The 17,565-nt window shown below is 38.9% G+C and overlaps 1 protein-coding gene across 3 annotated transcripts in view; it reads left to right on the forward strand.

Annotated features, from left to right (window-relative positions):
* Window positions 1–17,565, forward strand: part of fras1 (Fraser extracellular matrix complex subunit 1) — a 367,570-nt gene that overhangs the window by 134,663 nt on the left and 215,342 nt on the right. For all 3 annotated transcript variants that reach the window (XR_015935951.1, XM_088629471.1, XM_088629472.1), the window contains 3 exons: window positions 14,260–14,403; window positions 15,242–15,382; window positions 15,979–16,119. Coding sequence is in view for 2 of the 3 variants with exons in the window: in XM_088629471.1 (XP_088485597.1) it covers window positions 14,260–14,403; window positions 15,242–15,382; window positions 15,979–16,119 (426 nt within the window). In the remaining variant the exon portion in view is untranslated. The remainder of the gene's footprint in view (window positions 1–14,259; window positions 14,404–15,241; window positions 15,383–15,978; window positions 16,120–17,565) is intronic.

A 17,565-nucleotide genomic window follows, 5' to 3' on the forward strand; every position in this document is an offset into this window, starting at 1 on the left:
TACAACTGTTATTATTGATCACCATGACTTCATTCAGCCTTTCCTGAACGTCTATGACAGGCAGAGAGAGTGCTGTTTCTGGTGCGATCTTTTGCAGCTGACATTTCACTGTTTTAAACGAACAAGAAATTAGATTGCTCATAAATCACTTATTCTATATAAATACAGCGTAATTGCCCTCCGAAAATCCTCTTTTTCTTGTTCGTTTTAGAGACCTTGATCGAAACTGATTTTAGATGTCAGAAAGGATTTATTTTCTCTGTATTTCCTACATTGCTTTGTCGAGATTTTAACTTTATTTTTAGGCTCAGATTTCAACTATAAATCATACACTAATTAATAGCAGTAAATACTGATGTTTTGCTCCCTCTTACCACAAAAATATATATGTTTTGTAGCTGGGATGAACTTTATTTCGTACGCGTAGCTACTGCGATTTGGACACGAAGCGGTTAAAGATGGCGGCAAATCAGGCACCCAGAGGGGGGGGGGGGGGGCGTCTTCTCGCCTCCATAACTAAAATGCCAAATAGGAGTGGCTTAAGCGACATACACAGTCGTGTAACTGACAGTTTGAGGTAGCCTATCGTGTAAATTTCGCTTTGTTGCTGATAGGTTAAGCTTTCGAAACTCTGCCCCAAAGTCATGTGACTGATTTTTCGCCCTGTTTCGTTGGTTAAACGCAATGATCACAAGCACCACCATGGTTACTGGGATGTGTAGTTTTTAATTCCGTTTGAATTATAACTGTACGTACTGTCTTCAAAATTGGCCAGGGCTTTAAAGAGAAGGCGCGCCAAAAAATTTCGGTGCCGTCGTCTCCGCTTTAAAGGTACCCCCGTGCTGGAAGAATTTGACCTCGGAACGTTTGCCCAGCGTACTTAAACTTAATATGGTCAGTAACGGTAAACAGTAACATGGTAAGAAGGAGCACGTACAAACGTTTTCGAAATAACCACATGTAAGACTCTGATCCTAAAAATGTTTAGGGAGAAAGTGGAATACTGGTGTGTATTTTTTCTTTAAACTACCAATACCAGCCATATACAGTCTGTAACGTAGGGATTTCTATATGTCTTTATTTAGTGTTTACATTAGCGACAAAGGCTAAACTTTTAGCTTCAGTAACGTGTACATATCTCCCCTTTTTATAAAACGACTTGGTTGAAAACTGTTCCCGAGCCACTGTTGTTTCATCAGTGAAAAGTACATCATGAAATGCCTCTCCCTGTTCAATCCACTGGAAAAAGAAAAGGAGCATAAAGCTTCTGATGGTCATAAACGATATTCATTTAGGAGCAGCATCAGAGGTATGTTTTTAACTGCACTGCATTGAAGAGAATACCATAGTGTGTTTTTTTTTTTACTCCCTGGCGGAAACTGGCTTCCAGAAAAATCAGTATGGCTCAGAGATTAAATAAAACTTCACAGACATTAACGAAGAGCATAACGCGTGTACTGTATACACTGCAAGTACAACCCAACTCTCTGCAGGAGTGCTGGCTGTGACGAATTGAACCGGTTTCACGGGTATTTTCAAAGTAGGAGGCGAGATTTCCAGCGAAAGACACCCCCCCCCCCCCCCTCAAAAACCCAGTAAATACAGTACTTACTAGTTAAAGGCTAGGCTCCCGACTACGGCGAAAGGAACCCTTCTTTCATTAGAAGACAATGAACATATTTTAGCCCTGAATGAATTAATAGCAAACATAGTTTACATAAAAGACATTTTTCCAAGAAAGTTTAGCCTTTGTCACTAATGAAACCACTAAATAAAGACATATATAGAAAAATCTTAAGATTTTTAAAATACATGACTTTGCTAAAATTTATTTGAAAATAAAAACAATTACAACCGCCAGGGGAGAGAGAGAACAGGGGAGGGATGTTGGTTTTGCATAAGGGGCGGGGCTATGGAAAGTAGGTATGTTTGGGAATGTGTAGTTACATGTTCTGGCTGTTTGTGAATTATCGTTGTTGAGTATGGAGTGTTGAGGTATTGATTTTGTGTAATGCTTTATGTTGAAAATTGAGGTGGATTTTGTTTATGATAAACAGGATAAACTGGGATGGGAGGAAGGTTTGGTTTTGCATAAGGGGCGGGATTATGATAATTGGAGGACTTGCGAGTGTAAAATGGTTTGATTATTTGATTTTGTATTGTGGTTGTTATCTATGTTTTTGGTTGGTATTATGTTTATATGGTTGTTTTTGTTGGTTGGTTGTTATTATGGTTATTAATAATACGATCTATAGTTGAAATCTGAGCCTAAATAAAAAGAAAAAGCAAGTGATTAGGTTTATGAGCAATCTAATTACTTATTCGTTTAAAAAGCTATATAAAATAAAGTTTATTATTAATTTGCTGGACAGAGCGGTGAACATTATTATGCATAAGACAAAGATAACGATCCTGATCAGTTTAGAAATCTGTGTACGCTGTAAGGTTTTTATTTCTTAAACTTTTAAAATACACGTTTAGAATTGAAAGAAATCCTCTTCCTGGTATAGCAAACCAGCACGTCTTTTTTCTCCAATCAGAGGGGTGTCAGATGGTGTCAGCCAATCACCATTCTGCGTTGGGTAGCAACGGGTGACTGTTCTCAGGCGGAAGATGTAAACAGCTTAATGTTCGTGTTAAATATTTTTTTTTAATTAAAATTCATTCTATACAGCAATCGCATATTTGGGTACCGTTTCATAAAACTTTCATGCTTAAAATGTTTAGGGAGAAATGGAAGACTGGTGTGTATTTTTTCTTTAAACTACCAAGACCAGCCATACACAGTACAGTTTACATACATACAGTAATGTTTTAAATTAATATCGTTTATGACCTTCAGATGCGTTATGCTCCTCTTCTTTTTATGCTCAGCTACTAAAATTTCCCTTTAGTGGTAAAATCCATATAAATATTCAAAACTAAGCGGATTAAAATGTGCACAGTAAAGACATTAAATGATTAAATCTTTGCACTACCAACCAATGCACCACGAGTGCCCCTGTCGGTCATTTTGGCCAGCCAATCACTTGCCCTGCGGTATGCTCCGGTGCCCCGCGGTGGCTTGTGGGTAGGTTACCGTACCGCGGGTTTTTACCGCGCATTTTGAATGGCTGCATCTGTATATGTATATTTAATGTCTTTACTGTGCCCGTTTAAGTATTGAATATTTATATGGAATTTTACCACTGAAGGGAAATCTTAGTAGCTGAGCATTAAAAGAATATGAGCATAATGCATGTGAATACTATAAACGATATTAATTTTGGAACACAAACACAGTATTACAGTATATAAACTGTATATGGCTGGTCTCGGTACTTTAAAGAAAAAATACACACCAGTATTCCATTTCTCACTAAACATTTTAAGCATCGAAGTCTTTAACTAACATGTGAAATAACATGTGTATAAAAAGTGGAAGTTTTAAGCTTTTCTGTGAATACGCTCGATACCGGAGTCAACAAGCATACTTTTAGAATTTGATTAATAGGGAATATAATATGGAACAGCGTATCTAAAGAAATTAATAACTATATAATTATATTCATGTACTACAAAGGAACAAGTAATAGGTTTATTCCATGCTGAAATCACAATCACACTGTCAATCACACTGCTGGGGTATCCTCTGTTGATGAAAAAGGATTACATTTCGAGGGCTTGGTTCTCGAAGTCAATTTCGTCGCTGCATAATTGTCGTAGCCTAAGGAACTGTGAAAAAGTTTTTAGTGTGGTTGGGGTGAAATGAGCTTTACAGGAGGTAGCTGTGTGAATCCGTGGGTTTGTAATAAACTGAAGTGGACAGTCAGGGGTAGTTGATAGAGAAGTTGATGTCTAGAAATGGAAGAGTAGTGGAAGATATGTTAACTGTATATTTGAGGGACGGGTGGAAGTTGGTGAAATGGTGCAGGAAGAACTCAAGCTGATCATTGGAGCATGTGGCGGCACCTACGCAGTCATCAATATATCGTTTGTAGAGGTCAGGGACATAGCCAGTGTAGAAAGCGAAGAAGCGTTCTTCTACCCAGCCGACAAAAATATTGGCATAGCTGGGTCCCATTCTGGTGCCCATGGCAACTCCACTGACCTGTTGGTAAAAAGGATTATTGAAAGAGAATGCATTCAGTGTGAGGACCAATTCTGCAAGGCGTACCAGGGTGTGGGTGGGTGGATCAAGCACTGTGCGTTTGTCCAGCTTGTGCTTGAGGGCTGTAAGGCTGTCATTATGGGGAATGACGGTGTACAGAGATGTGATCTTCATCAACAGAGGATACCCCAGCAGTGTGATTGACAGGGCCCTTGCCCGAGCCAAAAACACCCCCCGGACCATCAACCCGATCAGGAACTCCCGCCGCAACAACCGCATTCCTTTGGTGCTTCCTTACCACCCTAACACACTTCCTATCCCCAGGACCATTAACCACAACTTTTCCATCCTACAGGATGATCCCTCCATTGGGGCCCTCTTTTCTGATCGCCCTATCATCTCATATTGCCGACCACCTAATCTGCGTAACCTACTTGTTCACAGCTCCCTTGACCGCCCTCAACAACCATCCACACCAGGCACTTTCCCTTGCAACAGAGCTAGCTGTATCACCTGCAAGTACACATCCACCACCACACTCATTCAAGGCCCCTCAGGACAATTCCGGATAACCCAGACAGCATCTTGTACCTCCAGCAACCTTATTTACTGTATCTCTTGCAGTAAATGCCCAGTTTCTCTCTGCATTGGAGAAACAGGAAGGAGACTGGGAGACTGCTTCAGAGAACACGTCAGGGTTGTGAAGATTAAAGATCTCTCCAAGCCCATTGTTTCTCATTTCACCTCTGACGGCCACGACCACTCTAATCTCTCCATCTGTGTTCTCAAAGACGGTTTTCCGAACTCATACATCAGAAAGACCACCGAAACTAAAATTATTCTGCAGCTAGGATCACACATTCTCCCTTCTCTTAACGACAGATTACTGTTCTTTTAAATTTTCTCCATTCATTGGAAGTTTCATTTCACACCTCTCTGCACCCATTCTGACTTCACACCTCTTGATTGGCCTCTCTTTCTGTCCCCTGCTCCTGCCTCTCACTCCTCCTTCCTCCCAACCTTTGTTCTCCCGCTACCTTACCTTTACCTACTGCCCTGTCTCTCTCACACCTGAAGAAGGCTCCACGGCCGAAACGTTGTGTTCTCTTTCTTTTTTTTTTCAGCATGGAATAAACCTATTACTTGTTCCTATAAGATATAATGATGTGTTCCTGCTTACAATTTGCAGCTTTTCAGCTAAATATTTATCACAATCAAGAGGTGTGAAGTGCCATCTGGGTGATCCGGAATTGTCCTGTGGGGCCTTTAATGAGTTGGATGTGTACTTGCAGGTGATACAGCGAGCTCTGTTGCAAAATCATTTTATTAAAAACACGTTTGCGTTTGTTTGGGAGCTATAATATAATATAGCTCCCCAAAAAACGCAAACGTGTTTTTAATAAAATGTTTTTATTCATTCATAATCTAACTTGCATAACTCGCATTCCCGAGTGCCCCCCACCCCGTCTAACTATTTTAGGAAGACTAAGAAAGGTCTAAGGAAGTTGTCATCTGTTGTTGAAGCTCTGTGAACTCGGTGACTTTGAGATCACTTGTTATCCCAAATTATTTGAATCACCACAAGAGCTGACTGACAAGATTTAAGATGTGGCTGTCAATGTTAGATTTAAAAAAAACACATTGCCCGACATTAGTTACATTGCTTGAAAAATAATTTTATTTTGAGAGACTGGATAAGTAATTCAAGTGTTTTTTAACTTCCTGAAAAACAAGTAATAATTTAACGGTATGTGCAAATATTTTATGATATGTCGCTGTTGTGAATGTCTGTAGAGTGTATCTTAATTGCCTGTCCTGACTGGTGGAGCTCATCCAGCTGTGTCTGGATATCTTGGTCAAATATTTGGCTAGTGTGTATTGTCTGTTTAGGGTTATGTAGCATTCCACACAGCTGGGCAGCTTGTTCCCCCCTCCCGCCCCTTTCTCAAAAGAGAAATTAAAAAAAGAGAAATTTCACCAGAGCCTCTTCTCTTCTTGTGTCTAATTTTTAGTTTAGAAGGATTCAAGCAGGATTTTAGATGAAAGGCAGCGGCCTCAATCAAGCCCAAATCATAATTGAACCCATTCAGAGCCTACATTACATTTTAGCATTTCATTCTGAGCAGAAGACCCTCACACCTGAAGAAGGCTTGTGTTTTCTCTCTTCTCTTTTAAGCATGTGTACAATGCTGTAATACAATACAAAGATCTTCTGCACCACTTCTGTACCACTCTCCTCCACATCAACACTCTCCACTCCACTACACCGTCTTACATGAGTGTCCAGGCCAGAGGGACCTTTGCTGTCAAAGTCTCGTCTTGTGGCTGTAGAGAATGTCCTGTTGTGATGTTATATCTGAAATGTGTTCTACTTTTGAGGCAGTCGATTGATGTTGTGATATGAACAGAGAAGGGACAGTGTTCCGAAGAACTATCATAAATAATCACTTTCCTCTGATTTCCACGATAAAATATTTAACAAATCTATTTAGTTGACTCCCAGAACACATTAAAAGGCTCATGCTCCATTTATATAACTATTAGCTTAAGTTCTGTTCTCTAAACTCCCTAGGATATCATAAAATTCACAGCTACAGATGCAGCCATTCAAAATGGGTGAGGTATTTCGCGGCATACACGTGTCGCGGTATCACGCAGTTCACGTGTGTCACGTGACTTACTATCCGGTGTCGCCAGGGGGAGCTTAACCTCTCATGTACAGCATTTGAGCCTTTAATTTTGAACTGTGTATTACAGCATGTTAATCATCAGTCATTAAAATGTTGGTATATTTTATGAAAGCAAGATTGCTCAGTTGGACAAAAGTACACAACCTACCTTTATCAGAAATATTTATGCATCAAAGCCTTTACTGAAGATATTACTAATAGTATTAATAATGGATGACTTTGGACAAGCTGTATTCTCAAAGTATAATTTCTTTAGCACATTTGTACAAGCACTTGGAATCTGTCCAAGCCATACTTTGTCAGGCATTTTGTTTTACTTCAACGGGCATAAAAACTTCCTTGCTTTTAACAGGGCGTTTCATAATTTCTAGCTACGAAAATGATTTAAAATGCGACACTTATCATTCAACTAGAGCTTAAAATATCACAAGGAAAAATACACACCGGTATTCCATTTCTCCCTAAACATTGTAAGCTTCGAAGTCTTTAACTAACGTGATACCGGAGTCAACAAGCATACTTTTAGAATTTGATTAAAAGGGAATATAATATGGAATCGCGTATCTAAAGAATTTAATAACGATATGATTATATCCGTGTACTGCGACAGGGCTGTGTAGGGCTGTTTCGCCTGCCTGATCATGCGAGCTGTCTTGTAGCCTACTGGTCTAGGTGCGTGACTATCAACTGGCAGGTTGTGTGTTTGAATCCAGCTGGTTCTGGACTTTTATTTTAACAAACATTTCTTCGAAAAAATAGGTAAGCGATATTATGGACAATCAATTGACTTTTATATTTCAAAATATCGCAACATGATCGATATTTGCGATATTTTGAACATATCTTCCCTTCTGACAGCGGTTCCTGCTTCTATTTTGTGTGTGTGTGCAACAGAGTAAATTTTTATAGAGAAATGGAGGCTGGACAGTATGCGTTACAATATAAACTTTTATATTGATTTAAATCGTGTTCTGATTTAAATCGCAAACGCGTGTTTAATTGTGTGTTTTTTAATCATAATCAGGCTAATGCATTTCTACATTTTCTGTATGAACCAGCTTAGAGGTTCATACAGAAAGACAGCTTGTGTTTAAATTGAGTGTAAGGTAATTTATGCTTCTAAAGTCATGGTCAGTATTATTGTACTGTGCTGTACTGTGTCACATTATTTTATAGCGTTTTTATTGCGTTATTAAATCCGGTGGCGCTGTGTTAGTTTCCTGACTCACATTATTTAAACTGCGACACTGATCATTCATCTCTAAATAAACTTTATTTTATATAGCGTTTTAAGCGAATAGGTAATTAGATTGCTCATAAACCTAATCGCTTTTTCTACATAAACACAGCGTGATTGCTCTCTGAAAATGCTTTTCCTTTATTTTTAAAGTAGGCTCAGATTTCAACTATAGATCGTATTATTATAAACTTTCTTGGAAAAATGTATTTTATGTAAACCATGTTTGCTATTAATTCATTTAGGGCTAAAATACGTTCATTGTCTTCCAATCGAGTCGAGTTGACATTGGAAGCCTGCCACACCCGGACTGTTAAACCAACGCATTAGCACGTCAAAGCCCATTGAGCCAGTATTGGCTTTAGTATTCCCCCCTTCTCCCCTCAATTCAATTCAATTCAAGGTGTTTTATTTGCATGACAGATGGGTACAAGCAGTGTTGGGTATGTATATTGTAACGCTTACGGCAGACAGGCACTGTGTAGGAGCCGACGCACCAGAGCAGCGCACCGAGGGAGCGTCTGCATTTATAACTTAGTTTTTAAAATTAGTCAAGCAATACGAAGCATCTCCTTTTACTTAGTGCCTGAGCATACTGCAACGCGTGTGAAGCCCATAAACGATATTAATTTTGGAACTTAAACATACAGTATATGGCTGGTCTCGGTACTTTAAAGAAAACATACACACCAGTATTCCATTTCTCCCTAAACATTTTAAGCATCGAAGTCTTTAACTAACGCGATACCGGAGTCAACAAGCATACTTTTAGAATTTGATTAAAAGGGAATATAATATGGAATCACGTATCTCAAGAATTTAAAGACCAGACAATCGCAAACTCGTTTTCAATAAAATTATTTTATTTATTCAGCAGTTTGTGAGAGGGACATCCAGCAGGGAGAGACACACACACCGGTTTTCATTGACAAAATTGTTTTTTTTCAATTCCTCTTGTCTAACAGGAATGTTTTGTTTGTGGACAGACTGTTAGACAAGAGGAAAAGACCGCCTCCTCCTACGAAGCATTTCGTTGATCCGATCACGAATTCTTTTCCAGTCGTACGCAGCAAGGGTTGAGAATCTCCGATTCACCATCGTACTAATGGTTTCCCGGAGATTGCAAGGCAAGGCACTTTTGCCTCTGGACCCATCGAAATTTACAGACGTGGTCCACCCCCAGTAAATTTCAAAAGTCACAAGATTTCGAAACACGAGGGCGGCGTAGCGGTCGGCTCTTGCTTTCCCGTCTTTGCCGATGCACTGCAAGTACAACCCCCCCTCCATCTCCTGGGTGATGGGTAGCAGTTGGACATCTGGGAGAATTATTCGTCCCACTGGCATCTGTGAATTCCGCCGTGCTTCCCGGGGGGAGATAGCCGGCGGGGACAGCATCAACAGATTCCTGCGCGGTGGTGAACTGAGAGGCCGGGATGGAGTGTCCTGAGGCAGTGTGTGCTCTGCGGGGGGCAGAGCTTCCGCCAGGCATTGCAGCCTGCGCGGCGGGGAGAGGCACTTTTCGGGAGACAGCTGCTCAACTGTTTGACTGCTGGAACTCTAGCCTCCCAATCCTCCCCAGTAATGCATCGTAATGCTCCCGCTGCTGCCGAAATGTCTCCATACAGGTGCTGCTTCTACAGGTTGGCACCCTGGCCAGTGGCCGAGAGCAGAGACCCACGGCCTGTGGCAAAATAACATAATTCATGTAAGAAGTAAAGTCACACAGTAGTATTCATCAGTCACGGAACAGAAGTCAAAATAAACGTTTCTTTTTTTCCATCTTACCGCTTTCTTTTTTACTGTCCTGGTGGTAGATCGTTTCGCCCGTGCGGTGTTTTCTTGAAGAACAGGCTACGAAGAAATAATTATAATTGAATTTAAAATTCAAAACGGCAGTAATACTTTGTAATATGCGCTGTAATCGCGTATTTCAGATGAAGTCTGCTGTATTTGCTTACCCTTCACTTTTTGGAAGCTGGGGCGGCAGAAGCACCCCGTCTCTTCCCGTAAAACGCCTTGGTCTCCATACTGTACTATGGTCGCTGTAGTGCAGGTTCGCAGTTTTTTTTTTGTGATGGGAGCTCACCCAATCCCTTGGTGTCTTTTATGCGTCACACATACTGTATTTCAGCGCCATATATTTCATGGATATTATGGAATATAATGGATGGATATCTTGGTTATCTTTCTAGTTCACAGGTTTGCATGCATAATTTAATTTTGAAAGCCACTGAGACATCAGGTACTACTGTTGTATTTATGAAAAAGAAACAAAACAAAAAACATACTAACAACTGTGCCATCCTACTCCTTAGTTAATACATTTTATTATTCATAAACAGTTAACATTGTTAGCAAAATATTTTGAATTATATTTAACCCTATTTTTTCTTTAGTTTTGTATTTAACTTATTATATGATAGTCAGACGTAATGTATATTTGAACAATGAAAATATATTTTTACAAGATTTTACATTAAGCACTTAAAATTAATATGGTTAATAATAGTAAACTGTAACATGCTGTAACAAGATCGGTTAAACTGCGAAGAAAATGCTTTCAGAGAAAATGTTTCAGGTGTGAAGAACATAGATCTCCAATGCAATTTCAACCAAACCTGTTCCCACACACCCTGCCCCCACTACCATTAGAATATACACAAACATTTTAGCGTTTCATTCTGAGCAGAAGACCCTCACACCTGAAGAGTGCTGGCTGTGACGAATTAAACCGGTTTTACAGGTTTCAATCACAGACCATGTGACATGGGACTCAGTAAACTAAAACACAGCGCCACTGGATTTGATAATACCTAACCAAAATCCGCAATATGGAAACAGAACCTGTGTAATTGTTGATAGATGATGTACTCGTAACATTTTTTCAAGACGAACTACAACATTTAAAAAATGACTTGTATGTACTTGATATGTCTAATCAATCCACGGGCTCCAGCACAAAACGAAACTAAAACGCATACCGTTTCACGCTTCTTATTAGTTGCTCAAAAGTAATTTGACCGTATGAAATGCATAATATAAACCTAGAAACATATACGTGAGCAGTACTTAAGCACTGTAGTATCGGTGTTAAGACATACCTCTCAAATACTGTAAATCAAGTTAAAAATATCTCAAGACCGATTCTGGTCGTAATTAAAACATGTTTCGTGTATGTTTTCTTTTTCATCTTGAAATAACTCATTTCTAAATACCTTTTTCACTGTTAACATCTTGCAGCAACTTAGCGACAAAATATACACTCTGACAGTTCATCCTGCTACCAACATTAAATAAAACAAATCTTAAGATTTCTATATTTATGTCTTTATTTAGTGGTTTCATTCGAAGCTTACAATGTTTAGGGAGAAATGGAATACTGGTGTGTATTTTTTTCTTTAAAGTACCGAGACCAGCCATATACTGTATGTTTATGTTAAGATTTCCCTTAGATATGAATATTCAATACTTAAACGGGCACAGTTAAGACATTAAATATACATATACATATTGTATACAGTACAGTTTGCATACGGTAATATGTTTATGTTACGCGATTAAAAAATAAATAAATAAAACTGAAAGGTCCAGCACCAGCTGGATTCGAACACACAACCTGCCAGTTGGTAGTCACGCACCTAGACCAGTAGGCTACAAGACAGCTCGCATGAACAGGCAGGCGAAACAGCCCTACACAGCCCTGCCGCAGTACACGGATATAATCATACCGTTATTAAATTCTTGAGATACGCGATTCCATATTATATTCCCTTTTAATCAAATTCTAAAAGTATGCTTGTTGACTCCGGTATCACGTTAGTTAAAGACTTCGAAGCTTACAATGTTTAGGGAGAAATGGAATACTGTTGTGTATTTTTTTCTTTTAAAGTACCGAGACCAGCTATATACTGTATGTTTACGTTCCAAAATTAATATCGTTTATGGCCTTCACACGCGTTACAGTATGCTCCTATTCTTTTTATGCTCAGCTACTAAGATTTCCCTTCAGTGGTAAAATTCAATATCTACAACGGGCACAGTAAAGACGTTTACAGTAAGTCTTTCTACGACAGACCAACGGATCACGAGTGACCCTGTCGGTCAACCAATCATGCACCGCGGTACCCCGTGTCATCTTACCTGCGGTACGTGTCTGTACCGCACACTTTGAATGGCTGCATCTGTAGTAATAGTGATTGACATTAAATCTAAGTATTAGTAAATTACACTTTTGTTAATACACACGTATTAATAAACTTCATTATTAATAAATATGGTATGAGTGTTAAGCAATTTGAGTTCAATATTCCAATACATTTCCAAGCGACAGATGCATAAATTCAGTACATAGTGACAATATTATTTCCACTACATTTGGGAGCCTTCTAAAGTGATCTAGCGTTACACCAAGTATGGTACTAAGTTGCTTAAACCATAGTGCTGCAACTCTGCAACTCACAACTGGCAACCCACTGAAGCTAAGCAGGTGTGAGCCTGGTCAGTACCTGGATGGGTGACCTCCTGGGAAAAAGTAAGGTTGCTGCTGGAAGAGGTGTTACTGGGGCCAGCAGGGAGTGCTCACCCTGCGGTCCATGTGGGTCCTAATGCCCCAGTATAGTGACAGGGACACTATATTGTAAATAGGTGCTGTCCTTCGGATGAGATGCAAAACTGAGGTCCTGACTCTCTGTGGTCATTAAAAATCTGAGCGTGTTTCTTGAAAAGACTAGGGGTGTAACCCTGGCGTCCTGGCCAAATTTCCCATTGGCCCTTACCAATCATGGCCTCCTAATAATCCCCATTTATGGATTGGCTTCATTACTCTGCTCTCCTCCCCACTGATAGCTGATGTGTGTTGAGTGTTTTGGTGCACTATTGGTGCCATTGCATCATCCAGGTGGATGTTGCACATTGGTGGTGGTGAAAGGTGAGTCCCCATAACCTGTAAAGTGCTTTGAGTGGAGTGTCCATAAAAGCGCTATATAAGTGTAAACAATTATTATCATTAATTATAATTATATGAAGAGGTGGTTTAAGTTAGTCCACTACTTTAGTCACCTCTAGAGGGCAGCAGCTGTTACTTTGTGTTCATTGCAATTGAGAACAGGTTTAGTACGGTGCTGCAGACTACGCACAACGGCAAAGTTCGTTGCAACTGGTCTTAAGGTGGAGCACAAGTTTAAACCGCAGCTGCATACTAAGCATGGGTTGAACTCCTGTTAGTACACTACTTTCAGTTCGTTACAATTGACCCCAACTGTTTAGTACAAGGCTCAAAGAGACTTAAGTTATGTTTATATTTTTATTTTTTATTGCATCAATCTTAAATCAAGCCTTTTAACCTTCTGTTATATCCTGAGTTTATATGTAAAGGGCCAATAAAGGATAATTCAGAATCAGAAGATTTTTGACACTTATAACTCTCCAAGAAATGTTTAGGTTAGAGGACATTACAGTGGTTGGCATTGTTGCCTTGCAGTGATCATTCCCTGGTGTGCTATATACTTGAAGTTCTCTATGTTCTCCCTGGGTTTACATAGGTTTTCACGAGGTATTCTTGGTTTCTCCTACAGTCACAAGACATACTGGTAGGATAATTGTCTTTGTGCCTGTGAGTGTGCCCTTTGTTGGACTGGTGTCCCAGCCAGGGGACCTGTGTCCTGTCTGTGTCCTCTGTCCTGCCTTGGCCCCCATTGCCTCCTGGGATGGGCTCCAGCTCTTCCGTGTATTAGATAAAGCAGTTAGAAAATGGGTGGGTGGTTCATTTAAACTTTACCTAGAACCTCATTATTTCTTCTGGAAATTAATAACCTTTAAATCATCTTAGTCTGTATTTTTCAGTTATGAGCACATTATCAGTTTCATTAATTAAAACCCCAGGAAGCCCTCTAAGTTTCACTCTAATTACTCAATTTTATGTAAAGTTTATACTCCATTAACTATATTAAGGATTAATACAGTAGTTTTGAAACTCCTGCTTGGGACAAAGTCCCAAAGTGTGTATAAGAATATACACACATATTTTAAAAAACCTTAGGGATGAATTTTGCCATTTGTAATATCAAAAATAGAAAATAGATGTTATATTGTTCCAAGTGTTTTATCCTGGTAAAAACAGAACTGGAATGCCATTCAAAATGAGAGTGAATAATGCTATGTTTTAGCTATATGTAAAATATTTTCAATATTGGCCACTAAATTAATCCCATGGATCTGAAAGGTTTCTTCTCCATATTTTGCAGCTTGCCATGACTCCTGTAGTTCTTGTCAAGGACCTGGAGAGCAGGCATGTCTCTCCTGTGCTGATCCTTCTCTTTTCCTCAGAAGCGGGCGCTGTGTACCCAGCTGTGGGCTGGGCTTTTATGTTAAACAAGGCACTTGCTATGGTAACTGTTGAACTTATATTTATCATGTTTTCTATTATATTTATGACATTATAATTTATTTTCTTAACCATGATGTTTTCCTGAAAACCTTAAACTGCTTGAAAATTGTAGAACAAAGTGGCTTTTTTAAAGGTTTATTTAAAATAATACATCATTTAAAATGATTCTTAATGTTTGTACAGTGGCACAAAGCAGAAAAGGAATGGTTCCTTTAACAGGTTTTGATCTTCTAAAACAGTTTTTTTATTTCAAAAATCCATAGACTGTAATTATTTAGGAATACTTATGCTATTTTGTTTTTCATTTAATGCTGTGACAATATACTACTGCCTTAGATGATTGTTATAGTTATGTTTAACAAGTTGTAATTTTCATAATTACTTGGCAAAATGGAATATATTTTAGGTAATATAGTGGTAATTTAGAATTATCACATCAGTTTGCCACAGTGTTCCTTACCTGATCTTTTGTAGTGAGGCACTCCTCATTTAATTCTACGGACATTATATTTGCTTGGGAAATTGTTTAATGCAAAATAATAAATGCTTACTGTACAACATTTGCAATCAAATATACTTTGAAAATATATAGACTATATCTAGTCTATAATTTTTTATAGTGTGACAAGAAAGAATTGAACATTTGGACACATTACATTAGATAATTTTAACATTCACAGCCTTGAATTCAGTTTCACAATACTTTCCAGTAAACAAAATGTTATAAAATAATTGGCTCACCACATACTATGAATGAAGACATTCGTGAGTAAATGTACACACTAAGCTCCAATCATAGTTATTGTTGATGTACTTAGAGTTTGTTTTTCTGACTCTAGCATGTGACAGATCCTGCCTCATGTGCTACCCTGACAGCTCAAAGTGTTTGCGCTGCCCCTCAGGGAGAGCACTGCACCAGGGGAAATGCATTCCCCTTTGTCCAAAAGGGTATTACAAAGATAAAGCTAACAGATGCAGTGGTGAGTTATTTATTTAGTTACATGTTTATCACTAGAAGATTCTTTACTCTTGCAGGTTTAACTGTTTTTACAGTGTTACCTTTATTTAGTTTCCTAAACAGTAAATGCACTGAAAAACTATGAACTAATACCTGTCAAAGACATGATTTCCAATTGCATTGATTATGAATTATGAGTATGTTGAATTCATCATACATACTTAGCATAGCATAGCATGCAAATTCATCATACATACATATTACATTCTACACTTCTACTCTGAAAACATTATATACTCTTCATCATGACATCATAGGGGAATCACAGTAAACAGGTTGAAGAAATGGGGATAGACATGTTTATAACTCAGTATATTTACTGTTGTGATACAAATTTCTTGTGATATGTGGCCAAACATAAACTTGTTTTTCTGTATGAACTGTCTAATTGTTAGACATATATAGGCTATATTTTTACTGGAAGTATTAATACCTTAACATGATAAATTACTTTGGGGGAATTGGTGTTAGTAATGTACATTTACTTTAATAGAATTGTGGAAAACAAAAAGAAGCACATCTTCAAATATCTGACCCAGTTCTGTGGTTCTCTTGCAGAATGCCATAGTTCCTGTGCTGACTGCAGTGGCCCTTCAGCATCTCAGTGCAGTGTGTGCCCTGCTGGATTAGTGTTGCACCAGAGAACATGCCTGGATATGTGTGGAGAAGGCTTCTACTCTCATCATGGAGTCTGCAAAAGTATAAAAGCATCACTTGTCCATCTTTCCTTTCACACCCCTTTACACTAATACACTCATTTATATTTAAATATGCAGGTTGTGGATAAAAAAGTGGAAACACCTGGGTAAATGAGGGACACCAAGTATATTGAAAGCAAAGGTTTCCACATACTTGGGCCTCGTGTTAATTAAGTAAATATAGTGACAGCAAGCTAAAGTTCATGTATTAAATTTGTAGACAGGCCTAATTGACCCATATGTATGTCTAGAATGGCCAAGACATGCAACTAAACATGTTCTAGAACACCTTCTGTGGTCACTTATTAGTGACAGTATTAAATATATATAATTATAGTCATCAATTTTAAAATACATTTGTTGTTCTTTTTGGTTTTTAATGTAACCCCATTACTTTTCAAACTGCTTTGTTAGTTAAGTTCAATACTGAGTTTAAGAATCTACATTCCACATATTATTCTATTTATGTAATATATACTGATACAATAAAGAAACACAACACTTCCTCCTCCACACTCTGGCCCTCCCGTCTGCGTGGAACAGGCCCATCCGTGAAGAGGATCTGATTCCACTACTGATGAGTCCATTGCAGCCTCTGTCTAGCCCAAGCCAGTTGGGTGTGACGTCTAGGAGATGTGAGCAGAGGGCCTCTGACAGGTCACCTTGCTCTAAGGCCAGCAGCATGGAGCCTCACTGTCCTGTCAGTGATGCGGGCATTCTGTCTGCAGGCAGTTTCAGCAGTAGTACAGGTGGCAGATCTGAAACGATCTCACAGATGGACCAGTCTGATGTGTCGGTCCTGCTCTAGTGTGGTCACTTGAGGATGACCGGATCTTGGACTGGTCATCTGTCCTGCCAGTCCTCTGAAACTTTCTCTGCAGTCGGGACACAGTGGAGTGGCTTACTCCATAGTGTCTGGGAACACTGGCACATGACATGCCTTCCTGCAGCATGGCAATGGTTCTGGTGACATTTGAAGCATTATGGAATGCACAGAAAACTGACTAAGTTTCAGTAACCTAAGCTTTGAATTAAGACCTTTTTAAAGGTGACCTGATCAGATATTGTTCCACCTGGACCTCATTGGGTAAAAGTGCACCTAATGAGCTTCCGTGTGATTGGCAAGTTGCAATGCCTCACTGCACAAGCTGTATTGCTGTTCAAAACAAATGAACTTTTTGTGAAAGTACGTAAGCTATAACTATTGTATTCTAATTCCAGAAAATGTTGCGTTTCTTTTTTCCATCAGTATACATAATACATATAATTATTCTGCATATTATTAGTTTTTCCTCTTTCATATCTTAACAACAATCTGAGTTTATTGCTGTGTGTACACTGAATAGACACAACCCAGTGTGCCGGGCATAAAATTGTTTTGTGTGAGAGAGAGAGAGCTTTAATTTCTTGTGTTCCAGTATAATACTCTGTGTTACATTTCAGACTC

Source organism: Lepisosteus platostomus, chromosome 4 (genome assembly GCF_059453375.1).
Source record: "Lepisosteus platostomus isolate fLepPlt1 chromosome 4, fLepPlt1.hap1, whole genome shotgun sequence".
NCBI lineage: Eukaryota > Metazoa > Chordata > Actinopteri > Semionotiformes > Lepisosteidae > Lepisosteus > Lepisosteus platostomus.